This window comes from Bos mutus, chromosome 23, assembly GCF_027580195.1.
Source record: "Bos mutus isolate GX-2022 chromosome 23, NWIPB_WYAK_1.1, whole genome shotgun sequence".
Taxonomy (NCBI): domain Eukaryota; kingdom Metazoa; phylum Chordata; class Mammalia; order Artiodactyla; family Bovidae; genus Bos; species Bos mutus.
Window position 1 is genome coordinate 40,105,488 of NC_091639.1, and position 12,576 is coordinate 40,118,063.

Below are 12,576 nucleotides of genomic sequence, written 5' to 3' on the forward strand. Positions count from 1 at the left end.
TTAACAGCCATCACCACACAGTTACATGTTTTTCTTGTGTTGAGAACTCTTAGCAATTCTCAAATATACAATATTATTAAGTACAGTCACCATCCTATACCTTACATACTCAGTACTTACTCATCTTAGAACCAGAAGTTTGTACCTTCTGACCATCATGACCCATTTCCCCCACCTCCCACCTTTGGCAACCACTGGTCTGTTTACTGTGTCTGCGTTTGTCTTATTTTGGTTTTAGATTCCACATATAAGTGAGATCATACAGTCGTCTTATTTCATTTGGCATAACAACCTCAGGGTCCATCCATGTTGTCACAAATGGCAGGGTTTCCATCTTATGGCTGAATAATATTCCATTGTCTATGTAGACCACATTTTCTTTATATTCATCCATCAGTGGACACTTAGGTTGCTTCTGTGTCTTGCTATTTATTTTGCATTTCCCTGGTGATTAGTGATATCAAACTCTTTTTCATGTACCTGTTGGCCATCTGTATGTCTTCTCTGGAAAAATGTGTTCAGATTCTTGTTTTAATCAGACTGAGATCTTTTCCCCCTGTTGAGTCATAGGAGTTTTTTTATATTTTTTATTTACTCCTTGTCAGATCTTTGATTTTAAGTATTTTTTCCCATTCCATAGGTGGCCTATTCATTTTCATTTTGTTTCCTTTTTTTCTGCAGAAGATTTTTAGTTTGAAATAGTTCTTGTTCATTTTTGCTTTTGTTGACTTTGTTTTTGGTGTCAGATCCAAAATATCATCGCCAAGACCAATGTCAAGGAGCTTACCACCTGTGTATTCTTTTAACAGTTTTATTGTTTCAGGTCTTATGTTCAGGTCTTTAATACATTTTGAGTTGATTTTGGGATATAGTATAAGATAATGATCTAGTTTCATCCTTTTTCAGGTGGCTGTTCAGTTTTCCCAGCATGACTTATTGAAGTTACTGTCCCCATTGTATATTCTTGGCTCCTTTGTTGTAAGTTAATTGATCACGTATGTGTGGGTTTATTTCTCGCCTGTAACTGAAGTTGCCTAGTCCTCCTGGCTGGAGCCCTGTGGGGATGCTGGGCACTGTTCCCTCGAGTCCTTTCAGATGGCTCCCCCCCAGTAGTTTCCTCATATGCCTGTGCTGATTACCGCTCTGCTGAATGTGTGAGGCGGACCGCATTGCAGATCTTCAGGGCTCTCTTTCTCTACAGCTCTCTCCTCTCTAGTACCTTGTTCTGTGAACCATAGCTGCTGCCTTGATCTCCCAAGACTAGTTCCATCTGTTTAACTCAAGGGGTTTGCCTGAAAAGTCTCAAGACAGTAAGAAGACAGTAATCTGTCAGACATCACTGTCTTCTTTGCCTGATATCCAAGGTCATTAAATCTGTTGTTTTATGTATTTTGCTTGATTTTGTTGTTGTTGCTTAAAGCAAGAGGGTAAACCCAGTCCCTGTTACTCTATCTTGACTAAAGAACTTCCTAGACACATGTTTAACTCTTAAGAAATTACTGACCAGTTTTCCAAAGCAGTTGTACCATTTTACACTTTTGTTAGTGCAGCATGGAAGCTCCAGTTGCTCCATATCCTCCCCTACATTTAATCGTGTTTTTCACTCTGCTGGATCTTCTTTGCTACACAGGTGTTTGTGTAGCTGGTGGCAAGCAGGGGCTCCTCTTTGTTGCAGTGTCCAGGCTTCTCACTGCAGTGGCCTCTTATTGCAGAGAACAGGTTCTGGGGCATGCAGGCTTCAGCAGTTGTGGTTCCCAGGCTGCAGAGTACAGGCTAAATAGTTGTGACGCTCGGGCTCAGTTGCTCCACAGCATGTGGGATCTTCCTCGACCAGGGACTGAGCTCATGTCTCCTGCATTGGCAGGCACATTCTTTACCACTGAGCCACCAGAGAAACCCTAATCTTTTTAATTTAGTCATTCTGGTGAGTTTGAAATGATATCTCACTATAATTTTGATTGTATTTTCTAAGGTAGTCAAAAGACAAGTTTGGGTAAACTCTGGGAGTTGATGATGGACAGGGAGGCCTGGTGTTCGCGGATCATGGGGTCGCAAAGAGTCAGACACAACTGAGCAACTAAACTGAACTGAACATGTCCATTTTTAAATCTTTAATTGAGAACAGTTTCTTTCATGCATTCACCACCACCACCCCCTACTGACCTCAAAGAAGCCAGGCCAGTTGTATTGTTCCTTAATTTGGATTTGCCTGATTGTTTGCTCATGATTAAATTCATTAATCATTTTTGTCAGGTATATCCTGGAATGTGAAGTCAAGTGGGCCTTAGAAAGCATCACTACGAACAAAGCTAGTGGAGGTGACGGAATTCCAGTTGAGCTATTCCAAATTCTGAAAGCTGATGCTGTGAAAGTGTTGCACTCAATATGCCAGCAAATTTGGAAAACTCAGCAGTGGCCACAGGAGTGGAAAAGGTCAGTTTTCATTCCAATTCCAAAGAAAGGCAATGCCAAAGAATGCTCAAACTACCGCACCATTGCACTCATCTCACACGCTAGTAATAATGCTCAAAATTCTCCAAGCCAAGCTTCAGCAATACATGAACCGTGAACTTCCAGATGTTCAAGCTGGTTTTAGAAAAGGCAGAGGAACCAGAGATCAAATTGCCAACATCCACTGGATGATGGAAAAAGCAAGAGAGTTCCAGAAAAGCATCTATTTCTGCTTTATTGACTATGCCAAAGCCTTTGACTGTGTGGATCACAGTAAACTGTGGAAAATCCTGAAAGAGATGGGAATACCAGATCACCTGACCTGCCTCTTGAGAAATCTGTATGCAGGTCAGGAAGCAACAGTTAGAACTGGACATGGAACAACAGACTGGTTCCAAATAGGAAAAGGAGTACGTCAAGGCTGTATATTGTCACCCTGTTTATTTAACTTATATGCAGAGTACATCATGAGAAACGCTGGGCTGGAAGAAGCACAAGCTGGAATCAAGATTGCCGGGAGAAATATCAGTAACCTCAGATATGCAGATGACACCACCCTTATGGCAGAAAGTGAAGAGGAACTCAAAAGCCTCTTGATGAAAGTGGAGAGTGAAAAAGTTGGCTTAAAGCTCAACATTCAGAAAACTAAGATCATGGCATCCCGTCCCATCACTTCATGGGAAATAGATGGGGAAACAGTGGAAACAGTGTCAGACTTTATTTTTTTGGGCTAAATCACTACAGATGGTGACTGCAGCCATGAAATTAAAAGATGCTTACTCCTTGGCAGGCAAGTTATGACCAACCTAGATAGCATATTCAAAAGCAGAGACATTACTTTGCCAACAAAGGTCCATCTAGTCAAGGCTATGGTTTTTCCTGTGTTCATGTATGGTTGTGAGAGTTGGACTGTGAAGAAGGCTGAGCGCTGAAGAATTGATGCTTTTAAACTGTGGTGTTGGAGAAGACTCTTGAGAGTCCCTTGGACTGCAAGAAGATCCAACCAGTCCATTCTGAAGGAGATCAGCCCTGGGATTTCTTTGGAAGGAAAGATGCTAAAGCTGAAACTCCAGTACTTTGGCCACCTCATGCGAAGAGTTGACTCATTGGAAAAGACTCTGATGCTGGGAGGGATTGGGGGCAGGAGAAGAAGGGGATGACAGAGGATGAGATGGCTGGATGGCATCACTGACTCGATGGACGTGAGTCTGAGTGAACTCCGGGAGTTGGTGATGGACAGGGAGGCCTGGTGTGCTGCGATTCATGGGGTCTCAAAGAGTTGGACACGACTGAGCAACTGATCTGATCTGATCTGATCTGATACTACATTCTTTCTCATTGTATTACATCAGAGGGTACATGATGTGAATTTGTGTTTATCATTGGTGATAATATGTTTGATCACTTGGTTAAGGCAGAGTCTTCTGGATTTCCCTGTTTAAAAGTACCTTTTTCCTTTTATAATTAGTAAGCAGTCTGTGGGGTCATAGGGTAACTCCATGAGAATTCTTTCTCCCAGCAGACTTTATCAATAGTTTTAGTATTCATTGATTCTTACCTGAAACAGTTCAGTTATTACTGTAGTGATTGTAAAATGGCAACTTTTATTTCTGTCATACTTTATATATTTATTAATTGACTTTTTCTCTAAAGAAGATATTTTGAACACACCCTTATTTTAGTATCTTGTTTGGATTCATTTTGTTTTTAGTTTAAGCAAATTCATAACTTCACTCTGCAAAATGTTCTCAACTTCGGCCCGTGGTTTCTTCAAGCTGGTTTTTATTTTCTCTTGATGTGTTCCCTTACTGTAGGCACAGCAAGGTATTCCAGGTTGCCAAAAGGCCCTGGATTGGGCCTTTTTAAGGAGTCCAGGTTTTCCTTTAGTGGAGAATCTTATTTAAAATAGAAGTCTATTTTAAAACACTGGATCATTATTACATACAAATGTCTTGACTTTCCAACTTATATAGAAACTTCTGTCGAAAATACAACATCTTCCTACTAAAATCCCCGCAGTGCCCTGGCCCTAGCACTACAGGTCCGCAGAGTATTCCTGTCATGCAGTGGGATTCTGGGTGCTCACACAGCACACGTGGCGGTGGCACCAAGGTCAGGTTTGTGCACTGCAGAGGATAAAGCAAGTCAGCTTCTTGTTCTTTAAAAATGCTGACATTTACATTTTTTAGGTTGTTCTGGTATATTGTTTTCTGTAGCTAAAGCAGAATTTATTTTTCCTTGCTCTGATACTAGGAGAGTTGGAGTTGTTACCCTGGACATTAGTTCTGACATTAGGGAAGAAGCTGATCAACACCTAAAGCCTAGTGCTCTCACTAGCTTTATGTACATATTTCACTCTTATTTTAATCACTGTTTAGATGCATAGTTTTACTGATAAACCAGCTCCCCCCCCAAGTTTTCCATATTTTGGGTATTTTTGGTGACAAAATATTAACCTTTGAAATTTCATAATATTGACAGCTAGATTTTTTTTCAGGTAAAGCGCTGTAACTTTTTATACTGAAAGAATACAATAATAATTTCCTTGGGGTGGAGCACAGCTTGTCTTGCCCTTTTCTTCTGTCTCTGTTTTCCTCCTTAACAAACTCCTAGATATCTGCATGGTATTTGAAGTTCTGGGGCATCATCTACTCAAGTGGATCATCAAGTCCAATTATCAAGGGCTTCCTCTGCCTTGTGTCAAAAAAATTATTCAGCAAGTATGTATCCTACTATTTTCTATTTTTTCAAGGTTGTACTCCATTTATAGTTATAAAATATTTGCTATATTCCCTGTGTTGTAAAATATATCCTTGTGGCTTATTTATTTTATACATAATAGTTTGCATGTGGTAGTTTTTTTAGTTTCTTAAAGTGTCTGGAGTTTCCTATTTCCAATAGAATTTTTACTTCTAAAACTAAGTTTCTTAAATTGCTGAAATTGTTTATTCAGCCTCTAGGGTTTATTGGTTTATTGCGTTTGTTTTTAAATGTTTTAGCACAACCATTTCCCCCAGGTTCATCTTCCGTATTAATTATTAGATGGAGAGCTGTGTTTAATGCCTGATTTTAGAATTTTGGACCGTTATCTAGAAGTTCTGGTTGCAAAAACGGATTGTATATTGATAAAGAATACTTTGTCAAATTACGTCCCGCTCTTTACATTATTCATGAGCATTTTCTCATAAACAGCTTTCAATATACAGTAAAGGAGTTTTATCATCAGGAAAGTAGTAATACTTCAGTGGCAAACAGTTTGTTTAACTAATGTGTTTTGTTGGACGGAGCGCCAAACTGGGAAGCACAAGACCTCAGTTCTTCAATAAGGAAATTTAAATTTAAACATACTTAAATCTCTTTCATCGTCACCTACATTTCAGTAGTTACAGGACATGTTAACCATTTATTCTCAGTCTCTATAATGTACTTAAAGAATATCTTCAAATAGAATTAACTCTGTAAAGCTTGAAAGAACATTTCATTGCAAATAAACTCTTTCCTTTGTTTATAGTTTAAAATTAGTCTTTCTGGGGAAGTTTTTTAAAAAAAAGAAAAAGCTTTCTTCTCTGTAGGAAACTACCATATCATTTTTATATCTTTATTTTTCACAGTGTTGTATTGTAGCTTTTTTCTTCTCCAGGAAGACTTGTATTCAGTGTTTGTAAGTCTACTGTTCTGTTCCCATTCAGGTGTTACAGGGTCTGGATTATTTACACACCAAGTGCCGTATCATCCACACTGACATTAAACCAGAAAACATCCTGTTGTCAGTGAATGAACAATACATCCGGAGGCTGGCTGCAGAAGCAACAGAATGGCAGCGCTCTGGAGCTCCTCCACCTTCCGGATCTGCAGGTGTATTTTCTTTGGGGACTTGGTTTTCATTAGAAGTTAAAAGTTCCTGTTTTTATTCTATTACCTGGCAGTTAAGTAAAGCACCACTAATTCACTTAAGAGTAAGGTACAGTAAGTACTTAAGTAAAAAATAGTTCCAGCCTTCAAAAGACTTTTTTATGCTGAGTATTATTTCCATAGGGGAAGAATACTGTGCCTTTTAGGTTCAAATATGTTGTGTATTATAAAAGCTGATTCATGTTAAAATGTTTTCTCTTGTGATTTGATGTTCTTTTTTTTTGATGTTCATATATGCTGACCTATGTGAATCAGTGATCCTTGTGCAGGGACATGATAGCATTGCTGTTAAAAGTATGGGTTTGAGCACTGGAGTGGACATACCTGTTTCGAATCCTTGCTTCATTGGTTAATGACCTTGGGCAAGGGATTTGACTGCATTTTTCCTCATGCATAACTTATTGGGATTAAATTTCACATGAAGCAATTAGTAGTATGCCACACAGTATTATGTATAAAATAAATGGTGGCTACTATGATTACGATTGATATTTTTTTTCTGTTCGTGGTACAGATTTTAATTTTAATAATTTAATTATATTTGAGGAACTCTCTTGATCCTCAAGGTGAAGTATCAATTGTCTGTACACATCCCTTAAAAAAAAGAATACCTCCACAGGGGCAAGGGGCAGCTGTTCAGTGGGCATAGAGTTTTCATTTTTACAAAATGAAAAAGTTCTAGAAATGTTGTGCAACTATGTGAAATGAACACTGCTGAACTGTATGCATTACAATGGTTAAAAGGGAAATTTTTTGAATTTCAATTCAGTTCAGTCGCTCAGTCATGTCCGACTCTTTGCAACCCCATGAATCAAAGCACACCAGGCCTCCCTGTCCATCACCAACTCCCGGAGTTTACTCGAACTCATGTGCATCGAGTCGGTAATGCCATCCAGCCATCTCATCCTCTGTCGTCCCCTTGTCCTCCTGCCCCCCATCCCTCCCAGCATCAGGGTCTTTTCCAATGAGTCAGGTCTTCGCATGAGGTGGCCAAAGTATTGGAGTTTCAGCTTCAGCATCAGTCCCTCCAGTGAATACCCAGGACTGATCTCCTTTAGGATGGACTGGTTGGATCTCCTTGCAGTCCAGGGGACTCAAGAGTCTTCAACACCACAGTTCAAAAGCATCAATTCTTCGGCGCTCAGCCTTCTTCACAGTCCAACTCTCACATCCATACATGACCACTGGAAAAACCATAGCCTTGACTAGATGGACCTTTGTTGGCAAAGTAATGTCTCTGCTTTTCAATATGCTATCTAGGTTGGTCATAACTTTCCTTCCAAGGAGTTAGCGTCTTTTAATTTCATGGCTGCAGTCACCATCTGCAGTGATTTTGGAGCCCAAAAAAATAAAGTCTGACACTGTTTCCACTGTTTCCCCATCTATTTCCCATGAAGTGATGGGACGGGATGCCATGATCTTAGTTTTCTGAATGTTGAGCTTTAAGCCAACTTTTTCACTCTGCTCTTTCACTTTCATCAAGAAGCTTTTTAGTTTTCTTTACTTTCTGCCATAAGGGTGGTGTCATCTGCATATCTGAGGTTATTGATATTTCTCCCTGCAATCTTGATTCCAGCTTGTGCTTCTTCCAGCCCAGCGTTTCTCATGATGTACTCTGCATATAAGTTAAATAAGCAGGGTGACAATATACAGCCTTGACGTACTCCTTTTCCTGTTCGGAACCAGTGTGTTGTTCCATGTCCAGTTCTAACTGTTGCTTCCTGACCTGCATATAGGTTTCTCAAGAGGCAGGTCAGATGGTCTGGTATTCCCATCTTTTTCAAAATTTTCCACAGTTTATTGTGATCCACACAGTCAAAGGCTTTGGCATAGTTAATAAAGCAGAAATAGATATTTTTCTGGAACTCTCTTGCTTTTTCCATGATCCATTGGATGTTGACCATTTGATCTCTGGTTCCTCTGCCTTTTCTAAAACCAGCTTGAACATCTGGAAGTTCGCAGTTCACGTATTACTAAAGCCTGGCTTGGAGAATCTTGATCATTACTTTACTAGCATGTGAGATGAGTGCAATTGTGTGGTAGTTTGAGCATTCTTTGGCATTGCCTTTCTTTGGGATTGGAATGAAAACTGACCTTTTCCAGTCCTGTGGCCACTGCTGAGTTTTCCATATTTATGAGTTTATTTTACCACAATTAAAAAAAAAATTTTTTTTAAGGAGGACTGAAGAGTCTACCTTCCAGCTAAACTAAATTAATATCTATAACATACTATATAATAAATTACCGTAACTGTTGACACCACTTTCCTTTTAAAACTGACAAGTGCCAAGAGGAACTAGCCTTAGGTAAGAGATGAGATGGTTGTTGCCTATCATATTCCATTCTAAGCGCTACATGGGAAGGGGATTTTAGCAACATTAATATTGTGAATTGGGCTATCCTGTGGATCAGTGGTGAAGAATCCGCTTGCCAGTGAAGGAGAGGCAGGTTCATTCTCTGGGTCGGGAAGATCCACCAGAGAAGGAAATGGCAACCCACCCCAATATTTTTGCCTGGGAAATCCCATAGACAGAGGAGCCTGGTGGGCTGCAGTCCATGGGGTCACAAAAGAGTCAAACACGACAGTGACTAAACAATAGTATAAATCAGAAACGGGCACTTGGTTCTTTGCATGTACTGATTCTATTTGGAGAAGAGTTTATTTAAATTTATTTTAATGGGTCACCTTTTCTATGCATTGTTCTTTAAATGTTATTATTTTTTTTAATGTTTCTCACAGTTGCTTAACACACTGTACAAAAAAGACTTCATTCTGATAGGGTGTCTTAGTTTATGTTGCCTGCTGAATGCCAAGATTCTGACTTGGTTTTCTTTTCTTTTCAGTCAGTACCGCACCCCAACCTAAACCAGTAAGTATAAGGTGTTTCTACATTTAATTCTGATCTATGGGCAATGGGCAGGGGTTCTTCTCTTATGGATCACAGTTTATTTAGAGTTTAGAAAACAAAGAAAAAATGTTCCTGCGCTTCTGTAATTTTCTCCAGTAAATTCCTGTGTGTCTTCAGCAAGTTTGTACTGGTGAGGCCTCCATAAATTTGAGCATGTTTGAGCGTGAACCAGCCCCACAGACTGTTCTGAGGACCAAGATTTGTTGTGTATTTTGTTTTAATTTGGTTTCATAAGAGTATCTGCATTTTTTTGGTTAATGAAAAACTTAAGTGTTGTGTTAGGGAAATAGTGGAATTTAATCAGGAAGTAATTAAAATTAATAGTTATCTCCAACTAGGGGTAATGGATTAGCCACCTGAAGGCTTTATCTGTTTGTAATCTCCGCCCAGGCTGACAAAATGTCAAAGAATAAGAAGAAGAAATTGAAGAAGAAGCAGAAGCGCCAGGCAGAATTACTAGAGAAGCGAATGCAGGAGATTGAGGAAATGGAGAAAGAGTCGGGCCCCGGGCAAAAAAGACCAAACCAGCAAGAAGAATCAGAGAGGCCTGTTGAAAGACCTTTGAAAGAGAACCCACCTAATAAAATGACCCAAGAAAAACTTGGTATAAATAGAGCATCACAAATTACTTTATAGCAAACTTTAATTTATCATTGTTATATAATGTAGTGGTTTCATGCGTACACAGCATCTCTGGGGGTGTCCTTACACAGTAAGAATATAGAACTTGTCATAAATGTTAGGTAATATTCAAATGTAATTTCTAAGTTTTCTCAGGAAATGCAACATAGACCTTTTTTAGCAATTGGGTAAGAATTAGAAGATCTTTGTCCTTCCATGAGTAGGCTTTCGATGTGCAATCATGTTTTTATGTCACTCTGTATAAGTTCTGGAAAATGTTCTAATCTTATGGAGAGATTTTTTTTTTTGCTTTCATGCATACGCATACATGTGCATCCTTTTTGTCTGTTTGTTCCTTAGAAGAGTCAAGTACCATTCACCAGGATCAGACACTTACAGGACGTGGTATAGAGGGTGGTGCAGCAGAAATTAATTGCAATGGAGTAATTGAAATCATTAATTTTACTGAGAACAGTAATAAAGAAACATTGAGGCTTAAAGAGGATCTACGTAATGCTAATGACTGTGATATCCAAAATTTGAAGCAGGAACCTAGTTTACTAAGTTCCCAAAATGGAGACAGCAGCACATCTCAAGAAACAGACTCTTGTACACCTGTAACCTCTGAGGTGTCCGATACCATGATGTGCCAGTCTTCATCAAACGTAGACCAATCATTCAGTGAACAGGACATCAGCCAACTTCAAGAAAGCATTCGGGCAGAGATACCCTGTGAAGATGAACAAGAGCAAGAACATAATGGACCACTAGACAACAAAGGTAGTTTCCCATTACTCCTTTCCTCCATAAGATATTCATGAATTTCTAATACATCAGACAAAGACAAACAATGTATGTTATCACTTACATGTGGAACCCAAAAAATAAATGAGCAAAACAGAAATTGACTTGCAGGTATACATACAAATGAGAAGAGAGAGAAGGGGAAGGAAAGATGGAGGTGGGGACTGAGAAGAACAAGCTACTATGTATAATAAAATAGACAGGCTAAGGGATATATTTTACAGTCCAGGGAAATACAGCATTATTTGTGGTGACTTTAAATGGAATGTAATCTATAAAAATGCTGAGTTGCTGTGTTGTATACTGAAACTAATATGTTGTAAATCAACTATACAATTTTTTTTTAATTACCACATAGAAAAAAATTTTTCTTGAGTTTCTAAAAGTATACCTTTGTTGTCATAAATACAGCTTTACAGCAGGTATCCGAGTTACCTTCAGTGTATAGATGTGTAGTTCAGTTTGATCTTTATTGCTCATATAGTGAACACACAGCGTTTTTACTTGTCGCTTTGAAGGCAGAGGTTTTATTTCTGGAAACTTGAGGTGTTGCTTTTACTTGTTTTCAGTCTTAGAAAATGTATTAATAGGTGGCCAGTTGGGGGCCTGGGTGTGTTACCTCACAGAGTTTTGTTAACCTTTGGATATTTCTCTGTTCATTGAACAGTCTTATTGATGATACCTGTTGTCTATAGGAAAATCCACTGCTGGAAATTTTCTTGTTAACCCCCTTGAGCCAAAAAATGCAGAAAAGCTCCAAGTGAAGATCGCTGATCTTGGAAATGCCTGTTGGGTGGTAAGTTAAGCTTGTCTCAGTGTTTTGAAGAGACTGGGGATAAATAAGAATTTGGACTTCGTCGTGCGAAAAGAAGAAAACATCTGCAGTTCTCAACCTAGATTGCCAGTGACCATTTTAGCTTTCTCTTAACCTTTGCATGAGTAGAGAGAATGGTATGCTGAAACAGTCCCCTCCTGCCCCTGCACAAGGTACCTGTCACCGACATTCAGTGATATCCACTCTTGGCTGGTTTTATCTGTATCCTCATTGACATTCATAGTCCAGATGCCCCCGTTCAGACTTTCCCTTCTGTTTTTTAAATCAGCATCTAACCAACTTATTAATTGTAACCTTTTAATTCATTTAATATATTTTGGAGCCTTTGTCAACCACAAATTTATATCAAATTCAGTTTTATGTGATACTTGCTAATATACTACAACCTTCACGTATTCTTGACAGTTCTTTGTGATGAACAGTCTTTGCTCATGAGTCTTCTGTAGTTGACCTAGAACATGCCCAGACATGACATTGCTAAGTCAGAAGTTGAGTGCTTTTTTTAAAGGGGGGTTTTGATATATAGTATCTTATTAATACTGTTGTTTACCAAGTTAGTGCTTTTGTGTTATTTTTAATGAATATCTTTTTAAAAATCTACAAAGAGTTGCACAATAAACAGTACTATTCAAAGAGCCGTATGCTTTATAAACAGGGATGCTGGAGACTATTGAGGTGAAATCCACTTTAATAGATCCTGTTCATTTTTATATTTCACATTCCCTATTCCACATGACATTCTATATCTAATGGTTCATAACCAAGTAGGATCTCAATTTCAGTATTGATTCCAGAATATTGTGGTAACATTTTAGTAAACATCAAGTCAGTACCTAGCACTAACTGATAGGAATATGGAAAAGCTTTTTAGGTAATTGGAATTATCTCACCAGGCCACCATATTTTTACCTGCATGACTACAGTGGCTCCTCACTTCTCTTCGTTGTCCTTTCCTCTTACTGTTCTCAACACAACTATCAGAGTGATCCTTTTAAATGCATGTCAGATATTCTCAAAACTTTGTGGTGGCTTCCTTTAGAATGA

The 12,576-nt window shown here is 38.7% G+C and overlaps 1 protein-coding gene across 1 annotated transcript in view; it reads left to right on the plus strand.

The window, feature by feature from the left end:
* SRPK1 (SRSF protein kinase 1) overlaps positions 1–12,576 on the plus strand; it is a 78,119-nt gene that overhangs the window by 49,307 nt on the left and 16,236 nt on the right. The window contains 6 exon segments of the mRNA XM_070361322.1: positions 5,065–5,171; positions 6,141–6,306; positions 9,208–9,233; positions 9,663–9,876; positions 10,254–10,673; positions 11,393–11,493. Coding sequence (XP_070217423.1) covers positions 5,065–5,171; positions 6,141–6,306; positions 9,208–9,233; positions 9,663–9,876; positions 10,254–10,673; positions 11,393–11,493 — 1,034 coding nt within the window.